This window comes from Hylobates moloch, unplaced genomic scaffold, assembly GCF_009828535.3.
Source record: "Hylobates moloch isolate HMO894 unplaced genomic scaffold, HMol_V3 SCAFFOLD_11, whole genome shotgun sequence".
Lineage (NCBI taxonomy): Eukaryota > Metazoa > Chordata > Mammalia > Primates > Hylobatidae > Hylobates > Hylobates moloch.
Window position 1 is genome coordinate 46,219,837 of NW_026652286.1, and position 27,912 is coordinate 46,247,748.

A 27,912-nucleotide genomic window follows, 5' to 3' on the forward strand; every position below is an offset into this window, starting at 1 on the left:
GGATCTATTAATTACCATAGACAGAAACAGTCCCTAATATAAGATGTCCATACTCAGGCGGACTGTCAGTCATTGTGTGAAAATGGGGAACACTATTTTCTAACATGCAAAGTTTCAAAATTAATGTCCCTTTCTCATGAAGCTGATGGAGGATGTGTTTCATCAAAATAAGAGACTACAAGAAAAATATGGGATATGGGATTAGGGATTCAACACAGGTAAAAGGCAAGAAGAATTCCTGAGATGATAGTAAAATGTTAGCAGTTCATCATATCAGACAGCAGGCAGTCCCATTTGGAGCAGATGAATGGAGGGTGCCAGAAATGGAAATTTGAGTGAAAAATAGACCTGGTAGATTATTTAATGTGAATGACCAAATATTAAGAGAAGTTTTACAGAATTCAAAGGCTTTGTTTAAAATTGTGAAATACTCATACAGAAAAGTAAAGTATATGTGTGCAGTTCAAAAAATAATAAATTCTCATGTGTCCGTCACCTAGTTTAAGAAATAAAACATTATCAGCACCTTAGAAACCTGTTTGTCTCTCCTTGAGAGCATCTCTGTTTCCCACACTGGTATTGAATTGCGTGATAATCAGTGCCTGGCTTTTCTTTATTGTTTTACCACCTATGCATGTATACATTAAAAATACATTATTTAGCTTTGCCTGTTTTGGAACATTATTATTAATGGAATTATACAGGATTCATTCTTCTGTGCTTATTTCTTTTTCTAAGTATTTTTCAGATTCATGTAACTTTTAAATTTATTTTCACTGCTATGCTATATTCTATTACCCAGATACATCACAGTTTGTATATTCTATTGGTGATGTATATTTAGCTTGCTTGTTATTCTTTGCTTTTATAGACATGTGTCTACAAACATTCTTTTTTTTTTTTTTTTTTTTGAGGCAGAGTCTCGCTGTCGCCCAGGCTGGAGTGCAGTGGCGCAATCTCGGCTCACTGCAGGCTCCGCCCCCCGGGGTTCACGCCATTCTCCTGCCTCAGCCTCCCGAGTAGCTGGGACTACAGGCGCCCGCCATCTCGCCCGGCTAATTTTTTGTATTTTTAGTAGAGACGGGGTTTCACTGTGTTAGCCAGGATGGTCTCGATCTCCTGACCTCGTGATCCGCCCGCCTCGGCCTCCCAAAGTGCTGGGATTACAGGCATGAGCCACCGCGCCCGGCCTACAAACATTCTTATATATGTGTTTTGATGCCTATGTGCAGGAGGTTCTCTGTAAAGTAAAATTACCAGGTTGAAGGACACCCGTCTAATTTTATTAGGTGATGCCTTACTGTTTTCCAAATAGCCTTTCCTGTTTCCTTGTTAATACCTGTTAATGTCTGGCTTCCTATATTTTGTCAACATGATGGATGTGAAATATGATACTTCACTGTAATTTAAATTTTATGTATTTTAAATTGGAAACCTTTTCATACGTTTATGGGCTGTTTGTGTTTCCTCTTTAGGGAAAAGCGTATTAATGTCTTTTGCCTATCAAAAGGTTTTGGGAAACAATTAGTGACACTTTAATAGAAAACTAAGCAAACAAAATTAAAAAGACAATTATTAATTCTGGAAAAAAGCAAAAAGTTGTACAGGAAGTACAATTGGTATACCATGTGGCTCAACTATAAACAGTGTTTCTATAATGACTAACAGGAAGTACTTACTAATAATCACTTTGCAAAGCTTACAGTTGAAGAAATTGAGGCAGATTAATTTGCCAACAGTCACATAGCTTGTAATTATTGGAAATGAAATTTAGAATAAAGGAATCTGACTTCAGAGCCCATGTTCTTATCCATGAAACTATGCTTACTTCTCTCTGTATGTAGCCTTAGTATGAAAATGGCATATAGTTTAATGAAAAGGTTTTTATTTTAATGAAGTTCAAGTCCTGTATCTTTTTTATCACTTCTGCTTTGGGTGTTGTATCTAAGAAATTGTTGCCTAACCCAAGATCACAGAGTTTTACTCGTTTTTTACTTCTCAGAGTTTTATAGTTTTAGCTCTTATATTTAGGTTTATGATACACTTTGAGTTAATTATGTATATGGTGTGAGGAAGGGGTCTGGATTTGTACTTTTGCATATGGATATCCAGTTGTCCCAATATCATTTCCCTCATTGAATTTATCTTGGTCCCTTTGTTGAAAATCAGTTTGTTACAGGAAAGGGGTCCCGATCCAGACCCGAAGAGAAGGTTCTTGGATCTCGCTCAATAAAGAATTCAGGGCGAGTCCACAGTGCAAAGTAAAAGCAAGTTTACTAAGAAAGTAAAGTGGTGAAAGAACAGCTACTCCATAGACAGAGTAGGACGTTCCCGAAAGTAAGAGGAGGAACATATCCACTCTAGGTATAATGCTTGTATATATGGGGAGATGTCTTCTGCTACAAGGGTTTGTGATAAAGGATTAATTTCTTAATTACTATATTTTGCAAGAACGGATATTATAAACTTTAAAGCAAAATTAGGAATGCCTTTGTTCTCCAGATATCAGGATAGCTGGAAGCTCTCAAGTGTGGGTCTGTTTAGTAAACATTATTAATTTGTTCCCTTAATCATAAACACCTAGAGGCTAGGAATGCCTAACTTTCTGAGAATGCAGCCCGGCAAGTCCCAGCCTCATTTTCCTAGCCCTCAGTCAAAATGGAGTCGCCCTGGTTCAAATGCCTCTGACAAATTGACTGTAAATACTAGTTTATTTCTGGACTTTTGATTCTATTTAGGTGATCTCTATGTCTGTTTTTATACCTGTACCACATTGTTGATTGTTGTATCCCACTTGCTTTTACTAGAACGTTTATAAGGATTAAGTAAGGATTAGCCTCAAAGCTATTTGATAATAGTAATAAATATTTATTGAGAAACCCAGCTAAGTACTTTATGTACATTAATTCACTTCAGACTGTCAACAGATATTAGTCATTGATGTGTATCAGGCTCTGGGCTGGGAATACATCAGTGAACTAATGGAGAACCTTCTTGCTCTAATGGATCTCACATTAGTGGTGAATTAGTTGGGGTGACTGGAGGATAATAACACATATGGGAATAAGATAATTTTAGAAAATGATTAGTTTTATGATAAATAGAACAGACTAATTTGAGAGTAACCAAGAGATGAAAGGGCATCTTTGATCCTCATAATAATGCCTATAAAATTGGTACTATACTCCCCTGACATGAAGAAACTCAGGCTTACAGAAGTGAAGTGACTGCCCAAAGTCCCATAGTTTAATAAAGGCAGAACTGGATTGTGAAAATAAAGCTTTAGTTGGTAGCAAATGGAAAATGAATTCAGGTTCAGGAACTAATAAGGATGCAGTATCTCCTCATTCTTTTTCTCTTTCTGCTGGAAATAGGTTGTTAAGGTCAAATTATAGGCTAAATGTTCTTAATTTGGGATTCATACATAGGTTTCTTGAAGCCAGTGGAATTATAGCAAAATATATGTGCATGCATGAACCCTCTGGATTGAGGGTCCATAGCTTTCATCAAATTCTGAACATGGTCTGTGATAATAGCAAAAGGTCCATAAACACATTTGATTCATGTGACTCAGGCAGACACCATATTTTCTTTGTGTCTTTCACAGCACCACTTTGTCTCCTCTCTGCCAAACTTCTTCCTTTGGCAATAGGAGTGGGGAGGAAATTATTTATTTATTTTGTTAGGTTTGAAATAAATTGTATTCTAACTTTAAAAAAATTATACAGTTACCTACCAGAGTAGATTTTTATTTAGAAATTTTAGGACTTAATTATTCATTTCTCTATTCAAAACTTTAAAATTGACTTTGATTCTGCTGTCAGTCATCTTTCATATCTTGAACATTCCCAAGATTTGTTCATTGCCTTTGAAAGGTCATTCTGTTTTCTTGCTTTTAATTCCATTGCCAGTTAAGTCTCCCATTCTTTTCTCTTTTTTCTTTGTCAACCCTATTAACTGATCCTATCCTTTTCTAGCCAGGTTATTGTAACATATTTTATCCCAGAATCAAGTCCATCTTGTGCCTGTAACCAGATTGATCTTTCTGAAATACTTTTATCTACATTTTATTGACTCTTCATTTTCTTTTCTTGTTTGTTTGATTTTTGGAGATGGGGTTTCGCCCTGTCACCTAGGCTGGAATGCAGTGGTGTGATCACAACTCACTGCATCCTTAATCTCCTGGTCTCAAATGATCCTCCTTCCTCAGCCTCCTGAGTAGCTAGAACCACAGGTGCCCGCCACCATGCCTAATTTTTTTTTGTTTTTAGTAGAGATGAGGTCTTGTTGTGTTGCCCAGGCTGGCCTCAGTCTCCTGAGGTCAAGTGATCCTCCCCGCTTGACCTCCAAAGTGCTGGGATTGCAGGCATCAGTCACCACGTCCAGCCTGGCTCTTCATTTTCTCCCATCCAAGTACTAACCAGGCCTGACCCTGCTTAGCTTCCGAGATCAGATGAGATCGGGTGCATTCAGAGTATTATGGCCATAGACTGGCTCTTCATTTTCTAGGATATCATCTATGACTGTTGGGCCCCTCCAAAAAAATCACACACATACAAATAACCGGAAAAAGAACATATATTCCCCATTTTATTAAGCTAACATTCATTCTCCACTATCTAATTGTGTCAGCTTCTTTTAGCTTTTCCAAAATACTGTACTATTCCACCTCATTCCAGTTAGCTATTTTGTTGTTTTTTGTTTTCAGTGTTCCCTGTGACAGGCAGCAGGCTGAGTCCTTATCTGCCTGAAATGTCTTATCCCTCTCTCCATCCCTATTTCTATCAGTGCAAATTCTTTCTGTCCTTCAATGCCTAGCTTAAGCGTGTCTGTGTGTTTTTTTTTAAGCCTGTCTTTCTTCTCCAATCGAAGTAATCTTTCTTTCCTCCTTTGAACATTCACTGCACTTTAGCTGTATTTCTTAGGGTATTTAACTCTTTGTATATTTTGTTAGATATTTATGTACTTAATACCAACTTCTTGACAGCAGATGCATTGTCTCTCTAGTTTTATAATTGTCCCAGCATCCCTCATTATCCTATGTCAGTTCCAGCCTTATACACATAATAGGTTCTTAGTAAATATTTTTTGAATGAATTAATCCTTTTTTTTGAGAGAGAGAGACAGGGTCTCATGGTTTTGCCCAGGTTAGAGTACAGTGGCTATTCACGAGTGTGATAATAGTGCACTACAGCCTTGAACTCCAGGGCTCAAGTGATCATCCTGTCTCAGTCTCCCAAGTAGCTGGGACTACAGGGGTGCACCACCACACCCAACAATAAATTCTTCCTTTTAAAATGTAACTATATTAGTCTGTTTTACGCTGCTGATAAAGACATATCCAAGACTGGGTAATTTATAAAGAAAAAGAAGTTTAATGGACTCACAGTTCCACGTGGCTGGGGAGGCATCATAACATGGTGGAAGGAAATAGGCATGTCTTACATGGTGGCAGACAAAAAAAAAATTGAGACCCAAGTGAAAGGGGTTTCCCCTTATAAAGCCATCAGATCTCGTGAGACTCATTCACTACCATGAGAACAGTATAGGGGAAACTGCCCCCATGATTCAATTATCTCCCACCAGGTCCCTCCCACAACATGTGGAATTATGGGAGCTACAATTCAAGATGAGATTTGGGTAAGGACATAGCCAAACCATATCAGTAACTTAAACTTGTTATGCTTTTGAAAGTTCTTTCACTACTTTAAAATTCTTTCATTATGACCCCATGGGGGGGGAAATTAGTAATTAATCTAAAAATTATAATTTAAAAAGGCCTACACAAACTATAATGACTATAAGTATCTAGGCATAAAATAAGACTCTAAAGCTATTTTTTAAAATCAATCTAAACTATATCCCTAAAATTCACAATATTCTGTTCTGACTAAAATACAAAAATAATGTAAGATTCTTGCCACCTGTGTAATGTCTAATAGTAGTTACAAAATTAATTGAAGTCTTCTAGTTTATAAACAATCATGTGTTTTGTGTGTGTGTGTGTGTGTGTGTGTGTGTGTGTGTGTGTGTGTGTGTAGATGAAGTCTCGCTCTGTCACCCAGGCCGGAGTGCAGTGGCGCGATTTTGGCTCACTGCATCCTCCGCCTCCCAGGTTCAAGCGATTCTCCTGCTTAAGCCTTCCCAAGTAGCTGGGACTACAGGCGCGTGCCACCATGCCCGGCTAATTTTTGTATTTTTAGTAGAGATGGGGTTTTGCCATGTTGGCCAGGCTGGTCTCGAACTCCTGACCTCAGCTGATCTGCCCACCTCGGCCTCCCAAAGTGCTGGGATTACAGGCGTGAGCCACCACGCCTGGCCCAATTATGTGTTTAAAAGAAGGTGTTAGGGGTATGCTAGAAAATCTTTGTGGGAGTAGGAGCAACCTTTGGAGATGGAGAATTATTGATTCCTTAAATAAATGGGAATTACTCATTTGGTAGAAATAAGTTGGGTAGTCTCTGGAACCTGTTTTTTTGTTTATTTTTATTTTCATTATTATTTTTTAAGAGATGAGACCTCACTTGTTGCCCAGGCTGGATTAGAACTCCTGGGCTCAATTTATCTTCCCACCTCAGTCTCTCCTGAGTGGCAGGAACTACCGGCTTTTTTTTTTTTTTTTTGAGATGGAGTCTTACTCTGTAGCCCAGGCTGGAGTACAGTGGTGCTATCTTGGCTCACTGCAAGCTCTGCCTCCCGGGTTCATGCCATTCTCCTGCCTCAGCCTCCCAAGTAGCTGGGATTACAGGTGCCCGCCACCACGCCTGGCTAATTTTTTGTATTTTTAGTAGAGACGGGGTTTCACCGTGTTAGCCAGGATGGTCTCAATCTCCTGACCTCGTGATCCGCCCGCCTCGGCCCCCCAAAGTGCTGGGATTACAGGCGTGAGCCACTGCGCCTGGCTACAGGCCTTTTTTGTATTTTGTTTTTTTAAATGAAGGAAATTAGAAGTGGAGGGTGTTCTCTTGTGAATAATTTCTATTTATAGGAAGTAAGTTTTCTTTAACTGGTACCTGGCTAACTTGTAAAGGTTCTTTGGCATTGGCAGAGTCAGCTATATTTAGACTACAAAAAGAAAACCTGTAATAATGTGTACTTAAGCCTTATTACTTTTCAGAAGCATAAATGACAGCATGAGAAGATAAAAGGATAAAAGAAGTGATACAACATTGGGGTAAAGAGCAGAGGCTTTGGAGAGTGGCAGAACTGGATTTGAATTTTGTCACTACCATTTAGTAGTTGTGTGGCCTTGTCAAGTTACTTTTATATCTAAATCTGTTTTTTCATCTGTTAAATGGGCATAAAAAGTTTTGTGAGGGGTTAAATGGAATCATGTCTGTGAAGCATTTGGCACAGGTTGTATATTGATTGTTTGTGAATGACAAGGAAGCATGAAAGAGTATGGAGAATTAAATGTGTAAAGGAGTAATAGTGACCAAGACTATTGACTATTGACTGAGGTAGGAATGATACTAAAGTCAGTTGGGAGGATGGAAATGAGCCTACAGCCAAGAGCAAGGTGAAAAACTAGCAGGTTTTATGTGTATATAAACACAGAATTTATTTGTGATTAAAATATACTAATGAATTTTGAAAAATCCTTAAATTTTTACTCTTAAATCTATGTTTGGATTTAAATACATTTTAAAATACTTTTTAAAATACATTTACATTATTAGGTAATGCAATACATTAAATACATTTTTAATATGATACTTTGTGACAAACTCTTTGTATCTTTAAGAGAAAATACCTTTGCTGTTTTCATTACCGACTGACATTAGCGTTTATTGACCAAGATTTTATTTCTTTATGCATAATTTTTCTTGAAATGTCTCTTTTTTTTCCTCAGCCCTGGAAGAAAGCGGGACTTTTCCCCTGTTCCTTGGAGTCAGTATTTTGAGTCCATGGAAGATGTAGAAGTAGAGAATGAAACTGGCAAGGATATATCCTTTGCAAAATGGCTTATTTTTTAGTGAGCTTATGATGTTGTCTAAGTTAAAAGACTTGTGTAGTTTCTAAAATGTTCTTTATTCCTGCTACTTATTTCACCTTATTCCTCACTTGTTCTTTATGGAATATTACCTGTAAGTCCATGCCAATATCTTTCTTGGCTGTAATTCTCTAATGCGTGGAGAAGGGGTTAAGAATTAAATTCTTGAAAGTGATATACTGTCTTAGGGGTCCAGGGGAAGGTTTCATGAGTCAAGTGAGTTGAACTAGTTTCGTTTCTAGAATCCAGGGGTTATGTCCTCATGAGGGCAAAGGGAATATTTTGTTTTTTCATTGAATAAAATGGTCACACGGGCTTCATGCTTCAAACAGAGGGTTGGTGTCTCAGAAATGTCTGCTTACATCTCTTACATTTGGCAGTCTGCAGTTTTGCATGTAAGTTTCTAGTGGTATTACTATGATTAAATAATGAAAAACTTTAATGAGCAAAAACATAGATGTTTTATCTTTAACTATTCATACACTTTTCGAGTCTACAAGAGTGGTTCAGAGGGTCCAGTCCTGCTCCTTCTGCATGGAGGAGGTCATTCTGCCCTTTCTTGGGCTGTGTTCACGGTAAGTAGGTTGTTGATAGTACAAGTTAATGTTAGCACTTTTGAACTAATTAAAGTATAGGGACAAATCTTGGAAGTTAACACATTCTATTTGGGAAGCAAGAATTGCTATTCCAGGTATACACACAGACTGGGTGGTGTGTTCTTCAGTATGTCTGAAGAACAAAGAGAAGGTTGGAGGTTTTATAAAAAGGAGAAATGTTATGTATTGTTCTTTGAGAAAGTTAATTGGCACTAGTAAAGGTTTGGGGAGAAAAAGAAAAGATAATAGGGAGTGATGGAAAATGTGAAAGAAAAATTTAAAAATGTTAAAAAAGGTTTTGGAAGCTGGCAAGTTCTGATTGATAAGTAACTGCGGTGAGTAAAATTAGTCTTAGAGACACAGCAGGTTGTTTCAGTAGCTATTAGATAAAACTGGTTTCATATTTTAGCAGGCAGTTTCAGCAGCCAGGCTTGCAGAGAATTACTTACATTCTTGCAGCAATGTTATGTGCCCTGAGTGCTTTTTCTCCCTGGCCTCTCAACTCTGTTTTAATGGGATATGACAAGAATAACCCAATTTGTGTAAACTTCCATAGTGCAATTATTGTTTACTTCTTTGACTAGCCTAACTCTTCATTTTGTATAGAGAAGCAGACATTTTATTTAGGTGTTTTAGATAACATCTATCACTTTGTCTCCCATATAGAGCCTATGTAATACTTTGCACGTGGAGATATCTCATAAGAACTTGGAAAATGTTTCTTCCTTTTTGAAATGATTCTTTATATTTTAACGGTGCTTGTTAGCTACAAGGAAGTAAATAATATTTGGCTAATGATACTGTGGTCTAGAGTAGAAGATATGTGTCTGTGTGAATGCTGTCAATTATAGATCTTCGTAATACCCTTGACTCTGGGGTGGGACAGCCCATGTGCAAGGAGAGATACTGCTAAGGAAGATACTAGCAACATCTGTGTTTAAAATGAAGTTGTCATCTTGTGTGTGTGTCAAGCAGATATGCATCCTCTATTTACCACTAGAGAGCCTGAAGGACAGAAAATGAGAGCAAGTGGGAATGCAGCACTAGTTACCTGGAACCAGGTGGCTGTGGAGTTGAGGAAGTCCCTGAACATAGCACTTTGTTCCTGGCAGCAGGGATTATTGGGGTTAAGTTTAAATCTCATCTTGTCTCTTCTTTTAGACCATGAATTCCTTGAAAATAGGGATGATGTCTTATACTTTTTTGTTTCCCAAATGGCTTGAAACAGTTCTTTAAACATAGGCACATATTCAACCACTATTAAATGATTTGGCCCTTATCTTGTTTGCTACTTTTTTCTCTTACTCTAGGATAAATTGTGTGACTTTTCCATAAGTACCAGGCTCTGTCATGTCTCTGGACCAGTACTGTCCAATAGAAATACAGTGCAAACCACATATGTCATTTTAAATTTCTTAGTAGACACTTTAAATAGATAAAAAGAAACAATAAGTTAATTTTAATGTATATATATTTAGCTATTGTATCCACACTATCACTTCAACATGTTGAAGTAATTATATTGATTACCTAATCAATATAAAAATTATTATTGAGATATTTACATCTATTTTTATACGGTAAATTTAAAAATTTTATACTTACAGCACATCTCAGTTTGGGCTAGCCACATTTCAAATCGTAGCTTTAGTCATTTACTTCGCAAATAGATTGCAAAGTTTTTTGGAGGCAAATTCCATGGCTTATTATGCCTAGCACATATTGTACGCTCGAAGAATTTTATGTATGTATTTATTTTTTAAGAGACGGAATCTTGCTATGTTGCCCAGGCTGGACATGAACTCCTAGGCTTATGAGTAATTTTCTTCCATCTTTCTATTTTCTAGGTTTTCAGTTAAATGTTTATTACTTTGATAATTTAAAGACTTTTTTTCTTTTACTGGAAACTATTTTCAAGGAAAAAGGTCATATTCACTTCTGGATCTGACAAGTTTGGCAAACTGAAACTTGTCCAGAGAAGAGCAATCAAGATTAGAATACTTTAAACAATAGCATTTAAGGAACAATTGAAGGAACTGAAAGGGGTTTGCCTGAAGAAAAGAAAGACTTGGGAGACATAATATTTGTTTTCAGTTGTATTTTATGTATGTATTTTTAAGACAGGATCTCAGTCTATCACCAGGATAGTGTACAGTGGCACAATCATAGCTCACTACAACCTCAACTCCTGGGCTCAAGCGATCCTCCCACCTCAGCCTCCCAAGCAGCTAGGACTACAGGTGTGCACCACCACTCCCGGCTAATTTTTAATTTTTTTGTAGAGACAGGGTCTCACTGTGTTCCCCAGGGTGGTGTCAAACTCCTGGCCTCAAGCAGTCTTCCTCCCTCAGCCTTGCAAAGTGCTGAGAATTACAGGTGTGAGCCACCAAGCCTGCCCTTCAATAAGAAAAAATCCAGCCACATCTTTTAAATATTTACTGTATACCAGGTACTATGCTAAGTGCTTAAGTGGATTATCCCATTTAATTTTTCTGTAATACTATGAGATTAGACAGATAAGGACTGAAATTTAGAGAAGTTAGAGAGCCAATGACAGCATGAAAACTCATACTTGTTCTGACTCCAGTGTGCATATTTCTTTGAAGACTGCTTTTATGCCACCTAAGAGGAAAGATTCAGGGCAGAAACTATAGGGCAGAGACCTATTTTTGACACACATAGGCAGAAATTCTAAAGATTAGGACTGTTACAAAGCAACCCAGGTCCTCTGCAGAGGAAAAGCAAGCATCATTTCACTGAAAGGATTTAATGGTGAATGTATTCTTCCAAGTTCCTTCTTGTGCATAATTCTATAAAATCCTTGATCCTGAGTAGAACTCCTTTTCCATCTAAATGTTTTGTGGTTTGGGAGGGAAAATCCCCCAAATCCAGATTCACCAGAAGTTCTATTATGTATGAAGAGAAACCATTTATACCTTGGCTTTAATAACAGAAACAAACAAACAAGCAAGCAAACAACCATAAAGCACTTGGGAAACTTTTATCTGTAACCACTTTTGTGGAACTATCAAAGGGATATAACTATTAGAAGAAAGTTATGTTGTTTTAAAGGATAGTCTTTAAATATCTAGAAAATTAATTTTTGAACCTTTTATTCCTTGTTTATATTCAATAAGTTAGTGATTGTAGTTGCAGCTACAGTAGTCAAGTTTATCATATATAATGGGTGATAATGTATGGCTTCTGTAGCCTTCTTCCATCAGCAAGTACTAGGTATAACAGACCACCTAGCTGCTGTGGGAGAATCCAGAATGAAGGAGAAACTGAAGTTTGGCTGAGCCAGAAGAGAGATGAGAGGAACAGTGGGAGCTCATTAGCACATGCAGCCACAGCAGGCTAGATTTTTGCCAGCCTCCAATGGTTTTCAGCTTTGGTACCTCTGAAGAATCTGGGACCAGACAAGTGTGTATTGATTGAAGCCAAGAATTGAACCTGAGTGTCTGCTGATTCCTATTTCTTCTTCTAGTTAATTCAGTTGATTTCAGCAAATATTTACTGAGTATATTCTATATCCCAGGCTTTGTGCTGAGTCACTAAGGTTCAAAAAATGAAACTTCAGGGTCCGTCATGGTGGCTCATGCCTATAATCCCAGCACTTTGGGAGGCCGAAGCGGGCAGATCACGAGGTCAGGAGATCGAGACAATCCTGGCCAACGTGGTGAAACCCTGTCTTTACTAAAAATACAAAAATTAGCTGGGCGTGGTGGCACACACCAGTAGTCCCAGCTACTAGGGAAGCTGAGGCAGGAGAAACGCTTGATCACGGGGGGCAGAGGTTGCAGTGAGCCAAGATCGTGCCGCTGCACTCCATGCTGGCGACAGAGTGAGACTCTGTCTCAAGAAAAAAAAAAAAAAGAGACTTTACTCTTTAATAAGATCAGCCAATCAGCAAATACTTACTAAACCCCTGCTGTGTACCAGGCATTGTACAGGTGCTGTGGATACAGTGGAGAATTAAACATAAATTCCATCTTCCTGTTCTTACGATGTTTAAATCTAATAGGGAAGGTAGGAAAAATGGAAATGGCACATGTATACAAAAAATACAGCAAATATTTTAAGAAACTTTTATCTCAGACTAGGTTTTGAATGTCAAAGCAGCGTAATCTATCTGAATTTTAGATAGATGGGCATAATACCTCCTAGTTAATTGAGTGGTTGTGAAAATTCAACAAAAGATGTAAGGTTCTTGGTAAAGTGCTTGACTCATAAGCACTCAGTTGTTAGATGAGTTTGCAGCAAGATACAAAGGTAAGGCAGAGGAAGGAATGATTAACTTAATGGTAGATGAGGGGACTACAAAGAAGGTTTCATAAGAGAGGACATCTGAAATGGTTTTTAAGACTAAATAGAAGTTGGATTAGTAGGGAAGGCATGCCAAGAAAAGCACAAAGGCATTGAAGAGTATAACAGTGAAGTATGTTTTAGAAATTACAAGTAGCTTGGCTATAGTTTGAATAGAGTTGAGGTTGTAGTTGTATAATATATGATGAGGGTGGGGAGCAGGGAAAGAGGTGACTAGAGAGATCACTGGAGCAAAGTTATAGAAGGGCCTTGTACCTAGCTAGGGAATTGTACCTTTAGTTTCCTTTTACTTCTGGGTAACAGTAGAGGGAGCTATTTTTGTTTGTTTGCTTTTGTTTTTGATACAGGGTCTCACTCTGTCACTCAGGCTGGAGTACAGTGACGCAATCCTGGCTCACTGCAACCTTGACCTCCTGGGCTCAAGTGATCTTCCCACTTCAGCCTCCTGAGTAGCTGGGACCACAGGTGCGCACTGCCACACTAGCTATTTTTATTTTTTATAGCGAGGGAATCCCACTATATTGCCCAGGTTGGTCTTGAACACCTGGCCTCAGGCAATCCTCCTGCCTCAGCCTCTCAAAGTGCTGGGTTTACAGGCATGAGCTACTGTGTCTGGCCATGGGAGCTGTTTTTAAACACAACATTTACCCCGCCCACATCCACATTAAGCATATTTTAGGCATGCCAAAATTAGGGAGTGTAGAAAGCATGTTTTGCTTGACACACATTCACACTGTAAAGTTCTGGTGAGTTAAGTATCTTGATACACATTTACCTGATTGTAATTGAGTACCACTGTTTTAGGCAATAGGAATCTATTGAAGAGCTTTAGAAAAATCAAAATACTAGTATAGATGATTGATTGGGCAGGAAACCACAGTGGAGGCAGGGAGACTAGTTAGAAAGCTATTCTTATATTACTCAATTCTAAATATTTGACATCTTATGGAGTATTAATTTCTCTCAAAAAGGAGGAAGTTCATTTACATTTCCACCATGTAAAAAACTACTTAGGATAATACTGTTTTAAGCTATTTGATTTATTTATGAAGGTATTATTAGTCTAATACCAAAACCAGGCAATGACAATACAGGAAAACTAAGCCAGTCTCTCTTATAAAATAGATACAGAAGTGGGGCATAGTGGCACACACCTATAGTCTCAACTACTTGGGAAGCTAAGGTGGGAGGAGTGCTTGAGCCCAGGAGTTTGAGGTTGTGGTGAGCCAAGATCATGCTACTGCACTCCATCCTGGGTGACAGAGCAAGACCCCATCTCATTTATACATACATACATAAATATTCATTCACTTGCTCATTCACCTAATCCTAAGGAAAATAACAGCAGATTGATAGTGTGGTAAAATAATAATACACTGTGACCAGGTAGGTTTTGTTCAAGGAATGCAAGAATGTCTCAGCATTAGAAAATCTTACCAGTATGATTCACCTCTTACCTCACTTCATGCCCCAAAAAGGACTTGATAAACTATAATATCCCTTCATGTTGAAAACTCTTGGCAACTAGGAATAGATGAAAAACTTCCTAAAGATTATAAAATTCATACAGAAACTAGAAAATTGCATAAATGTCATACTTAGTGGTGAAACAGACACATTGACACATTCCTTTTAAACTCAGGGATAAGACAAGTGCTGTGTTTTGGATATTTGACCACTCTAAATCTCAGTTGAAATTTGATCCCTAATGTTGGAGGTGAGGCCTAATGGGAAGTGTTTAGGTCATGGGAGTGGTTCCTTCATGAATGGCTTGGTGCCATTCTAAATGGTAATTAGTGAGTTCTTACTCTCCTACTTCCAAGAGTTATTTAACAAGATCTGACATCTCCCTCCCCAATTTCTGCTTCCACTTTTATCACATGACCTTTGCACTTGCCAGCTACCCTTAGCCTTCCACCATGAGTGGAAGCAGCCTGATGCACTCAGCAGCAGAAGCAGATGCTGGTGCCATACTTCTTATACAGCTTGCAGAACTGTGACCCAAATAAACTTCTTTTCCTTATAAATTACTCAGGCTCTGATATTTCTTTATAGCAGCATAAATGGACTAAGTCAGTAAGGGTGCAATTTTCAGTGTTATACTGGAGTTTCTAGTCAAACATACAAAAAAACAAGTTTTAAAGATATGAAAAAATAGCTAGAACAATTACTATGTGAAGATATTCTCTCTCTAGAAAATCAGCTGACAAACTACTAGTTAAGCAGTAGTTTACAAAGTTGATGTTTAAAAAATCTGTTTTTTCTAAAATTAGCACTTAGCAGATCTGGAAATGTAATAGGAAAAATGATCCTATTCATAAAAGCAACAAAATATAAAATACTTGGGAATGGACTTTATTTTTTAAATGTAAGACATTTATGAAGAAAACAATAAAATGTCACAGAAGGATTTAAAAGAAAATCTGAATAGGGAAATAAGTTATGTTCCTGTATGAATCTAGCTAAACTGGCTAAGATCCCAGTGGAATTTTTTCATGAGAGTTAATTAAACAAACTGAAATTCACACAGAATAATAATTGCCTAGGAATAACCAAGATAATTTTGAAAAAGAGCAAGAAAAAGAGCAATCTGGTCTTTCAGATATCAAAACATAATCTAAAAGTCTATCAGTTAATAGTATAGTATTGGCAGAAAGAATAAAGAAATAAGCCCACGTATAAAAAGAAATTTAATACACAATGAAAATAACAATACAAATGGATTAAACAATACAAATGAATTTGAAAAACAAATCATAAGAAAATTCAGATATGACCTCAAGGCAGGCCTTCTTAAACTTAGCCAAGAGAAGTAAAAGCCATAAATAAAAGATTAATTTGACTTTACCAAAACAAAAACTTCTAGACAAAATACCTTAAAGTTAAAACACAAGCTATGTGCTACATAAAAAATATTTCATATATGTGCAATACAAACTATAGGCAAAGGGTTAATATTTTCATTATATTAAAAAGAAGAAAAAACTACAAAGGAATAAGAAAAAAGACAATCCAGAAGAAAAATGGGCAAGAGATAAGAAGTGTTAGTTGACAGAAGAAGAAATATAGATAATGGATAAATTTACAAAAATGGGACTACCTTACTATTAATTAGCAAAATATAAAGTAAAATAAAAGAATAACACTTTTGAGAGGGGCAGCAGAGCAAGATGGTGAAATAGAAGCCTCCACTTACCATCCTCCCCACAGGAACACCAAATTGAACAAATGTCCACACAAAAGAGCACCTTCATAAGAACCAAAAATCAGGTGAATGATCACAGTACCTAGATTTATTTTCATATCACTTAAAGAGACACAGAAGAGAATAGAAAAGACAGTCTTGAATTACTGACACCACCCCTTCCCCATCTCCTGGCAGTGGTTGCGTGGAATGGAGAGAGAATCTGTGTGCTTGGGGGAGGGAGAGCACAGTGATTGTGTGACTTTGCACTGGAACTCAGTGTTGCCTTGTCACAGTGGAAAGCAACACTGGGCAGGACTCAGTCAGTTTCTACAGAGGGAGGATTTAGACCAGCCTTAGCCAGAGGGGGATTACCCACTCCAGTGTTCTGAATTTGAGTTCTGGAAAGCCTTGCCACCCAAGCTGAAGGGTTCTGGGGTCCTAAATAAACTTGAAAAGCAGACTAGGCCACAAGGACTGCAATTCCTGGGCAAGTCCTGGCTGTGTGGTGTTGGAGCCAGTGGACTTGAGCAGCACATAACCTTGTGAGACACCAGGGGCAGCCGGGGGAGTGCTTACGCCACCCCTACCCCAACCTCAGATGGAGCAGCTTGCAACTCTGGGAGAGACTCCTTCCTTCTGCTTCAAAAGAAGAGAGGAAAGAGTAAAGAGGACTTTGTCTTGCAACTTGAATACCAGCTCAGCTATAGTAGGATAAGGCACCAGGCAGAGTACCAAGGCCCATTCCGGGCCCTAATTCCTAGACAGCATGACACATACTGAGCTAGAAGGGAACCTGCTTCCCTGAAGGGAAGGACCCAGTCCTGGCAGGATTCATCACCTGCTGATTAAAGAGCCCTTGGGTCCTGAATAATCAGCAACAGTATTCAGACAGTATTTGCTGTGGTCCTGAGGTAAGACTCAGAGATGTGCTGGCTTCAGGTGTGACCCCACACATTCCCAGCTGTGGTGGCTATGAGGAACGACTCTTTCTGATTGAGAAAAGGAGAGGGAAGAGTAAAGAAGACTTCATGTTGCAGTTAGGTACCAGTGGGGTAGAGCACCAGGTGGACTCTTGGGGTTCCCAATTCCAGGCCTTCACTCTTGGACAGCATTTCTGGACCTACCCTGGGCCAGAGGGGAGACCACTGCCCTGAAGAGCCAGTCCCAGGCCTGACAGCATTCACCATAAGCTGACTGAAGAGCCCTTAGGCCATGAATAAACACTGATGGTAGCCAGGCAGTACTTGCCATGGGCCTGGGGTAGTTGTAGCCATGGGGAGAGACTATGCCTGTGGAAAGGGTAGGGAAGAGTAGGAAGGACTTTGTCTTGTGACTTGGATGCCAGCTCAGCTGCAGTATAGGAGAGCACCAGGTAGATTCCCAAGGTTTCCAATTCCAAGCCCTGGCTCCTGGATGGCATTTCTGGACTCACCTGGGACCAGGGGCAACCCACTGCCCTGAAGGGAAGGACAGAAGCCTGGCTGGCTTTGCCACCTGCTGATTATGGAGCCCTAGGGCCTTGAGTGAACATACGTAGCCAGGCAGTGGTTACCGTAGGCCTTGGGTGAGTCCCAGTGTTGTGATGGCTTCAGGTCTGCCCCAGCACAGTCCTAGTGCTGGTGGCCACAGGGGTACTCGTGTCACTCCACCCTCAGCTCCAGGAAGCTCAGCGCAGAGAGAGACCCCATTTATTTGGGAGAAAATAAAGGAAGAGTATAAGAATCTCTGCCTGGTAATCCAGAGAATTCTTCCGGATCTTATCCAACACCACCAAAATAGTACCTCTGTGAGTCTGCAAGAGCTAGGGGCTTGGGGTGCCCCCTCATGCTGCTATGGCTGCAATGACCAAAAACTTAGATCACAATACCCAAGTTTCTTTGAATACCTGGAAAGCTTTCGCAGGAAGAATGGGTACAAACAAGCCCAGACTGCAAAGACTACAATAAATACCTAACTCTTCAATGCCCAATCACTGATTAACTTTCACAAACACCAAGACTGTCTAGGAAAACATGACTTCACCACATGAACTAAATAAGGCACCAGGGACCTATCCCAGAGAGACAGAGATATGTGACCTTTCAGACAGAATTCAAAATAGCTGTTTTGAGGAAACAACAAAATTCGAGATAACAGAGAAGGAATTCAGAAAATTTATCTATCAGATAAATTTAACAAAGCAATTGAAATACTTAAAAAGAACAGAAATTCTGGAGTTGAAAAATGCAGTTGACATAATAAAGAGTGCATCACAGTCTCTTAACATAGTTGATGAGGTAGAAGAATTAGCTTGAAGACAGGTTATTTGAATGTACACAAAGGAGACAAAAGAAAAAGAATACAAAAACAATGCAGCACACCTACAATAGAAAATATCCTCAAAAGGGCAAATTTAAGAGTTACTGGTCTTAAAGAGGAGGTAGAGAGATTGGCATAGAAAATTTATTCAAAGAGTTAATAACAGAACTTCCCAAACCTAGAGAAACATATCAGGATTCAAATACAAGAAGGTTATAGAACACCAACCAGATTTAACCCAAATAAGACTACCTCAAGGCATTTAATAATCAAACTCCCAAAGGTCAAAGATAAAGAATTCTAAAAGCAGAAAGAGAAAAGAAACAAATAATATACAATGGAACTCCAGTACATCTGGAAGCAGACTTCTCAGTGAAAACCTTACAGGCCAGGAGAGAGTGGCATAACATATTTAAAATGCTGAAGGAAAAAAAAAAACAACTTTTATGCTAAAATAGTATATCCAGTCAAAATATCCTTCAAACATGTAAAAGAATAAAGACTTTCCCAGACACACAAAAGCTTGAGGATTTCATCAACACCAGACTTATAAGAAATGCTAAAGGTAGTTTTCCTATCTGAAAGAAAAGGACATTAATGAACACTAAGAAATCATCTGAATGTACAAAACTCATTGATAAGTACACAGAAAAACACAGAATGACATTGTAATTGTGTGTAAACTACTCATATCTTGAGTAGAAAGACTAAAAGAGGAACCAATCAAAAATATTAACTATGACAACTTTTCAAGACATACAGTACAATAATATATAAATAGAAACAATAGCTATAAATAGGTTGGGCATGGTGGCTCACACCTGTAATCCCGCACTTTGGGAGGCTGAGGTGGACAGATTGCTTGAGCCCAGGAATTTGAGACCAGCCTGGACAACACGGTGAGACCCCATCTCTACAAAAAATGCAAAAAATTGACCAAGTGTAGTGGTGTGTGCCTGTAGACGCAGCTACTTGGGAGGCTGAGGTGGGAGGATTGCTTGAGCTGGGAGGCAGTGGTTGTAGTGAGCTGAGATCACACCACTGCACTCTAGCCTAGGCAACAGTTTGAGACCCTGTCTTAAAAAAGAAAAAAGAAAAGAAGCAGAGACAACAAAAATTAAAAAGTGGAGTGCTGAAGGTAAAATGTAGAGTTTTTATTGATTTTCTCTATGCTCGTTTGTTAGTTTATGAAATCAGTTTTAAATTGTCACCACTTTACAATAATGGGTTATACTATTTGCAAGCAAACTCAAACCAAAAACATACAACAGATACACAAAAAATAAAAAGCAAGATATTTAAACATACCACCAGAGAAAATCTCCTGCACTAAAGGAAGACAGGAAAGAAGAGAAGACCACAAAACAACCAGAAAACAAAGTCACAGGAATAAGTCCTTATTAATAATAACATTGAATGTAAATGGACTAAACTCTCCAATCAAAAGACGTGGAGTGGCTGAATGGATACAAAAACAAGACCCCCTAACCTGTTGCCTACTAGAAACACTCTTTGTCTGTAAAGACACATATAGACTGAAGATAAAGTGAGGGACAAAGATATTCCATGTTGATGCAAACTAAAAAAGAGCGGGAGTAGCTATATGTATATCAGACAAAATAGATTTCAAGACAAAAACTATAAAAAGAGCAAAAGTCATTATATAATGATAAGGGGGTCAATTCAGCAAGAAGATATAACAGTTATACATATATATGCACCCAACACTGGAGCACCCAAATAGGTAAAGCAAATATTGTTAGAGCTAAAGAGGGAGAGATGGGCCCCACCCAATACAATAAGAGCTGGAGACTTCAATACCCCACTTTCAGCGTTGGACAGATAATTGAGATAGAAAGTCAACAAAAAAAATTTACCTAATCTGCCCTATATATCAAATGGACTTAATAGTTACCTACAGAGCACTTCATCCAACAGCTGCAGCATACACATTCTTCTCCTTAACACATGGATCATTCTCAAGGATGGACCATGTTAGGCCACAAAACAAGTCTTGGATAACATTCAAAAAATTGAAATTACATCAAGTATATTTTCTGATCACAATGAAATAAAACTAGTAATCAATAAGAGGAGGAATTTTAGATACTATACAAACACATAGAAAATAAACAGTATGCTCCTAAATTACCAGTGGGCCAATGAAATTAAGATGGAAATTTTAAAATTTCTTGCAACAAATGATAATGGAAACACAACATACCAAAGCCTGTGAGATACAGTGAAAGCCATACTAAGAGGAAAGTTTATAGCTATAAGAGCCTACATCATGAATGTAGAAAACCCTCAAATAACCAACCCAACAATGGATCCTAAAGAATTAGAAGAGCAAGAGCAAACCAAACCCAAAATTAGTAGGAGACAAGAAATAATAAAGATCAGAGCAGAAATAAACGAAATCAAAACAAAAAAGTAGAAAAGATCAACAAAATAAAAAGTTGGTTTTTGAAAACATAAAATTGGCAAACCTTTAGCTAGACTAAGAAAAAATAAGACCCAAATAAATAAAATCAGATGAAAAAGGAGACATTACACCTGATACTGCAGAAATTCAAAGGATTACTAGAGGATACTATGAGCAACTATATGCCAATAAGTTGGAAAATCTAGAAGAAATGGATAAATTTCTAGACACATACAACCTACGAAGGTTGAACCATGAAGAAATCCAAAACCTGAACAGACCAATAACAAGTAATGAAATCCAAGCTGTAATAAAAGTCTCCCAGTAAAGAAAAAATGGGACCTGATGGCTTCACTGCTGAATTTTACCAAACATTTAAAAAAGAAATAACACCAGTCCTACTCAAACTATTCCAAAAAATAGAGAAGAGAATACTTCCAGACTCCTTCTACGAGGCTAGTTACCCTAATACTAAAACCAGACAGACAAAAACAAAAAAACTACAGGCCAATATCCCTGATGAACATTGATGCAGAAATCATCAGCAAAATACTAGCAAACCAAATTCAGCAACACATTACAAAGATTATTCAGGCTGAGCACAGTGGCTCGTGTTGGTAATCCCAGCACTTTGAGAGGCTGAGGTGGGTGGATCACTTGAGGTCAGGAGTTCAAGATCAGCCTGGCCAACATGGTGAAACCCCATCTCTTCTAAAAATACAAAAATTAGCCAGACTTGGTGTTGTGCACTTCTAATTCCAGCTACTTGAGGCAGAGGTGGGAGGATTGCCTGAACCTGAGAAATGGAGGTTGCAGTAAGCCAGGATCATGCCGCTGCCCTCTATCCTGGGTGACACAGCAAGACTCTGTCTCAAAAAAAAAAAAAAAAAAAGAAAAGAAAAGAAAAAGATTATTCATTATGATCAAGTGGGATTTTTTCTGGGGTGTGAGGATGGTTCAGCATATGCAAATCAATCAATGTGATACATCATATCAACAGAATGAAGGACAAAAACCATATGATCATTTCAATTGATGCTGGAAAAGCATTTGATAAAATTCAACATCCCTTCATGATTTAAAAAAAAAAAACTTAAACTGAATATAGAAGGAATGCAACAAATAAAAGCCATATACTATAGACCCCCAGCTTGTATCATACTAAAAGGATGATAAATGAAAAGTTGAAAGCTTTCTTGTAAGATCTGGAAAATGGCAAGGATACTCACTTTCATCACTGTTATTCAACATATTATTGGAAGTCTTAGCTAGAGCAGTCAGACAAGAGAAAGAAAGAAAGGGCATCCAAATTGGAAAGGAAAAAGTAAATTATCCTATTTTGCAGATGATATGAACTTATATTTAGAAAATCCTAAAGACTCCACCAAAAAACTGTTAGAACTGATCAATTTAATAAAGTTACAGGATACAAAATTGATGTACAAAAATTAGTAGCATTTTTATATGCCAACAGCAAGCAATCTGAAAAATCAAGAAAGTAACCCTATTTACAGTAGCTACAAATAAAATACCTAGGAATTAGCCAAAGAAGTGAAATACAATGAAACGTATAAAACACTGATGAAAGAAATTGAAGAGGACACAAAAAAGAGAAAGATATTCCATGTTCATGGGTTGGAAGAATCAACATTGTTAGAGTGTCCATAACACCCAAAACAATCTACAGATGCAACACAATCCTATCAAAAATACCAATGATATTCTTCAAAAAAATGGAACAATTCTGAAATTTATATAGAATCACAGAAGACCCAGAATAGCCAAAGCTATCCTGATAGAAAAGAACAAAACTGGAGGAATAACATTAACTGACTTCAGATTATACCACAGAGTTATAACAACCAAAACAGCATGGTACTGCTATAAAAACAGACACATAGACCAATGGAACAGAATAGAGAATCCAGAAACAAATCCATACATCTACAGTGAACTCATTTTCAACAGAGGTGCTAAGAACACATGTTGGGGCAAGGACAGTTTCTTCAATAAATGGTGCTGGGAAAATTGGATATCCATATACAGAAGAATGAAACTAAACTCCTATCTTTTGCCATATAAAAAATCAAATAAAAATGAATTAAAGACTCAAACTATGAAAGTACTAAAAGAAAACAATGAGAAAACCCTCAAGGAAAGATTTTTTTTTTTTTTTTGAGTAATACCCAACAAGAACAGGTAACCAAAGCAAAAATGGACAAATGGTATCATGTCAAGTTAAAAGGCTTCTGCACAGCAAAGGAAACAAAGTGAAGAAAGAACCCACAGAATGGGAGAAAATATTTGCAAACTATCCATCTGACAAGGGATTAATAACCAGAATATATAAGGAGCTCAATAACTCTAGGAAAAAAATCTAATAATCTAATTTTAAAATGGGCAAAAGATCTGAATAGATATTTCTCACAGGAATATATTCATATGGCAGACAAGCATATGAAAAGGTGCTTAACATCACTGATCACCAGAGAAATGCATATGAAAACTATAATGAGGTATCATCTCACCCCAGTTAAAATGGCTTTTATGCAAAAGACAGGCAATAACAAATGCTGGTGAGGATGTGGAGGAAAGGGAACCTTCATACACTGTTGGTGAGAATGTAAATTAGTAAAGCCACTATGGAGAACAGTTTGTTGATTCCTCAAAAAAAAAAAAAAAAAAAAAAAAAACTAAAAATAGAACTACCATATAATGCAGCAATCCCACTACTATGTTTATAGCCAAAGGAAAGGAAATCAGTACATCGAAGAGATACTACACTCCCATGTTTATTACAGCACTATTTACAATAGCAAAGATTTGGAAGCAACCAGTGTCCATCAGTAGATGAATGGATAAAGAAAATGTGGTACATATACACAAAGGAGTACTATTTGGTCATAAAAAAGAATGAGATCTCTGTCATTTGCAACAACATGGATGGAACTGGAGGTCATTATGGTAAGTCAAATAAGCCAGGCACAGAAAAAATTTACATGTTCTCACTTATTTATGGGAGCTAAAAATTAAAACAATTGAACTCATGGAGATGGAGAGTAGAAGGATGGTTACCAGAGGCTGGGAAGAGTAGTGGATAGGGAGAAGGAGGTGGGAGGTGGAGGACAATTGGGGATGGTTAATGAGTACAAAAATATTTAAATAGAATGAATAAGATCTTGTATTTGATGGCACAACAGGGTGACTACAGTCAACAGTAGTTTACTGTGTATTTTAAAATAGCTAAAAGGGTATAATTAGATTGTTTTCAACACAAAGAAAGGATAAATGCTTAAAGTGATGGCTACCTCATTTGCCCGATGTGATGGTTATGCATTGTCTGTATCAGAATATCTAATGTACTCCACAAATATATACCCTTACTATGTACCCACCAAATTTTTTTTAAAAACAATACCACTTTTCACTTATCAAATTGGCCAAAATTAAGTTTGAGGATATTATGTATTTGTGGGGATACCTATTTCTCCACACTTTCACCAATACTTGATAAACCTCTAAGAACCTGTTTTGTCAGCCAAAAAAAACTGGCTAATATTTTCCCAGCCGACTTCTTAAGAATATGAGATTATCTGAGATAATCTGGTGAGATTACAAAGTGGTACAGAAGCATGTTATTACTACCCAGTTCTTCCAATCTTGTCTCTGTTCTCTAGTCTAGGGTTAGGATAGTGGGCCTTCATTTTGGGTATACATTAGAATCACCTGGAGAAGTCAAAAATGTATAAATAACTTTGGCCCGTAACCCAGTTCACTTGAATCAGAATTTCTGGTGGGTTTGCCCCTGGGCAGTAGTATTTAGGTGATTCTGTTATGTAGCCAGGATTGAAAATCACCTGGAACCAGGCAGCTTGGATTTGAAAATTGGCTTTGTCACTTATTAGCTATTTAGCCTTGGGCAAGTTACTTAATCTCTCTGTAAAATGCCCTTATCTGTAAAATGCTGAAAATTATGTCTAAGTAATAAACAGTTGTGAGGAGAAAGTTAGGTAATTCATCTGAAGCACTTAGATTGCTGCCTGGCACATAGATTTAGTAGATATTAGCTCCTACTGCTATTGTTGCAGTTATTGCTAAACACCATAATATTCTAGTGAGAAAATGGTTGGTTAAGTCTAGTTCTTTTTTTTTTGTCAGGAAATTTTATTTGAACATTCTAAAGCAATAATGCTTTAGATGTTACTTAAGTGTCCCAGACAGGATTAACAAAATTAAATGTCTCGAAATTACAAATTTGGCTCCTGTCGGAGTCTCAGAAAATAAACAGAAGAAAACAACCCCCCTCCCAAAAGAAGTATGACACACAGATTTTGAAGAAACCCCAATGTTTCATGCAATGGTAGGCAAGATGTAAAAGGCCATCCAAATCACACATTTCTACACCAATCATCATAAGAAAAAAGTACTCTGTAGTCGATCTGTACATCCAAATGCATTTGGGAATGTACACCTACGTTACATTATTTAATGTTATATACATCTATTACCCACCCCCCTTGTTGTTAATAATTTCTTATGTAAAACCTTCATTCAAACCCAAAAGATGTAAGACTAACTTGGGGGGAAAAAAGATAATCACTTTAGACATTCAGTTAAAATGTAGTTTATCTAAATCTCAAAATGTTTAATAAAAACAAGTATCTTCTCCATTTAACACTTTGCTTTCTAACTGTACAGTAAATTGCATTGTAAAGAGTACACCTCTGTCTTCAAGCTGTGTCTTCTTTGGATGGAATTAAGATGTAACTGTATAGTTTTAAGATAAATAAATGGGAAGTTGGTCCAACTAAGATGACAGCAGATATATTACATGCAGGATTTAATAGTTTCTAATTCTCTCTTTAAAAAAAAAAAGGATGCAGTTGGATTGGGAAAAAAAAAAAGTCAAAAAAGAACCCAGATTCAATATATAAAAATGTCCCACGATAGGTCGACAATGGCAGTAAAAATAAGAGGAAAAAAGTAATCTTTCTGGAACATCATTTTTCAATAACATAGAAACACTAAGTGCCAGGAAGGTTCCTATTCATGTAATTTTAGCATCCAAGTTTCCCTTTATTTATTTGATTGGAACAAATGCTTTAAATAAACTATTTGTCCTCTTCACTGAAGAGAGCTGGTCTATTTCATCTTTAATGAGCTAGTTTTTGGGAAGATTAGCCATGTGCTGTAGTAATGCCTACTGCATAAAATCCAAGCATTTGCTGTGAACAGTTGGAGAAAGCAGTCAGGAAGAACCTAGGATCAATGGAAATAGATGTTACTTTAAGCCATCGATGAAAGAGAGACCCACAAAGTACCCAGTGTGTTAAAGCCCAAATCTCTTCTTGCGTTTGTTTGTTTTTGCTGTGCAAGTTCCACCCCTATGAAAAAGAAATTGATCCGAAGTTCCAGGTTTTCTTGGGTCTCTAGTCAATTTTCACATTAGTATAGATTTTTCGGACAAAGACACTTGTTCCCATGTAACCAATCACTCCACACATTATCCCCAAGGCTGTGCTAAATACCGCCATATATCCAAAGTAAAATGATGTTTGAAATAAACCATACATCTTTGTTTTGAAAAAATAGTAGTAAAAGGAATACATGTAAACATAGATTGCAGTCGATGCAGCAGAGAGAAAACTTGTCCATTGCCACCGGTAATCTTCTGCATTTAGTAGAAAATATGTGCACACAATAGTCACACAGACAGTCACAATGCACAGGATAACCAGCACCAGCATCATGAAGCCATAGACAAAATATATCTTATATGCCCAGAAAGACGTGAAGATGAAATACATTTCAATAAAGATTGAACCAAAAGGTAAAATTCCACCCAGGCAAACAATAACCGCAGGCTCCATGAACCATTTTTTTCTCTGATATAGGACGAGGCACAGCATTGACACGACAAGGAAAGTTGGGCTGACCTGACAGATTTCGGCCAAGTATTGTACCAACAAGATTTAGAGGAAGAATAACAAAAAAACAGATGCAACAAACGGCCACCATTGTTCCAAAAGGAATGGCTCTTGAAGCATGGTAATAAATGGCTATGAAATTGATGAAGAAGGCAGTGCCACACACCATAGCTGGGATAAGGAATGCCCCAATAAACATCTGCTTTATCCATCTCCTTCCTCCTTGTCTAGCATACAGACTTCCTCCAAAATAACCATTCACTGGAGACGTAGCAGCATAGACAAATACGGCTGTACTGAGCATTGATCCCCTGTCAGTATATAAATCTTGTATCATTGCAACAATAATAACAATGAGAGACACAGCAAATATCTGACATCCAGAACCAATCAGAGAGGAAAATATCGGTGACTTGATGGTCTAATACATCTCCATGCACCTGTTCCCATCCATATTCATTTCCTAGGTCTCTATCCATATCATCCATTTCTTCCTCTTTACTGAGCATAATCTTTTCTTAATGTTCTCATTAAAATCATTGAAACTAAGCCCACCAAGAAGATCACCATCATGAAGGAGTTGAAAATTGAAAACCAGTGAATCCGATGTTGAAAAAAGGACGGATCAAGATATTTGTCAAATCGATCTTCAAATTTCACATCTGACTTTTTCCATTTTACTGAATATGACATCTGGATTTTAGTATTCGGAACCAGTTTCACCTCTCCTTCACTAGTTAGATTAACATCAACAATTCGATTTCCATTAAAACCTATTTCAAGTTTTTTGTAGGTCCAAAGATAGTAATCTTCTCCATTTTCATCAGCCTCACCAACAATACCCCATATTGGTAAATCATCTATGTACATCTGGTACCAGTAATGATTTTTTATGGCATATACAAATGCGTCCCTCTTTTCTTTATCTAAATCAATTTCACAGTAAGTGGCTGGCATCACATTATCTTTAAATTTAATATCCAGACCACTAAGTTCCAGTTCAGCCCCTTGAAGTGCTTCTCCCAGAGTTACATGGTAATGACTGATACTTTTTTTTGGCCCCACACAGAATGGAAGTGAAAAGTATTTATATGTTTCTTTTTTTTTTCTTATTTATTTATTTATTTTTATTATTATACTTTAGGTTTTAGGGTACATGT

The 27,912-nt window shown here is 37.5% G+C and overlaps 2 protein-coding genes across 3 annotated transcripts in view; one reads left to right on the plus strand and one right to left on the minus strand.

The window, feature by feature from the left end:
• PPME1 (protein phosphatase methylesterase 1) overlaps window positions 1-27,912 on the plus strand; it is an 87,603-nt gene that overhangs the window by 25,412 nt on the left and 34,279 nt on the right. For both annotated transcript variants that reach the window (XM_058446748.1, XM_032166928.2), the window contains exons 2-3: window positions 7,853-7,946; window positions 8,476-8,568. In XM_058446748.1, the coding sequence (XP_058302731.1) occupies window positions 7,853-7,946; window positions 8,476-8,568 (187 nt within the window). The remainder of the gene's footprint in view (window positions 1-7,852; window positions 7,947-8,475; window positions 8,569-27,912) is intronic.
• Window positions 26,071-27,912, minus strand: part of LOC116476674 (transmembrane 9 superfamily member 3-like) — a 3,694-nt gene continuing 1,852 nt past the window's right edge. Inside the window, 5 exon segments of the mRNA XM_032166927.2 lie at window positions 26,071-26,707; window positions 26,709-27,160; window positions 27,163-27,177; window positions 27,180-27,256; window positions 27,258-27,845. Coding sequence (XP_032022818.1) covers window positions 26,255-26,707; window positions 26,709-27,160; window positions 27,163-27,177; window positions 27,180-27,256; window positions 27,258-27,845 — 1,585 coding nt within the window. The 3' untranslated portion in view covers window positions 26,071-26,254.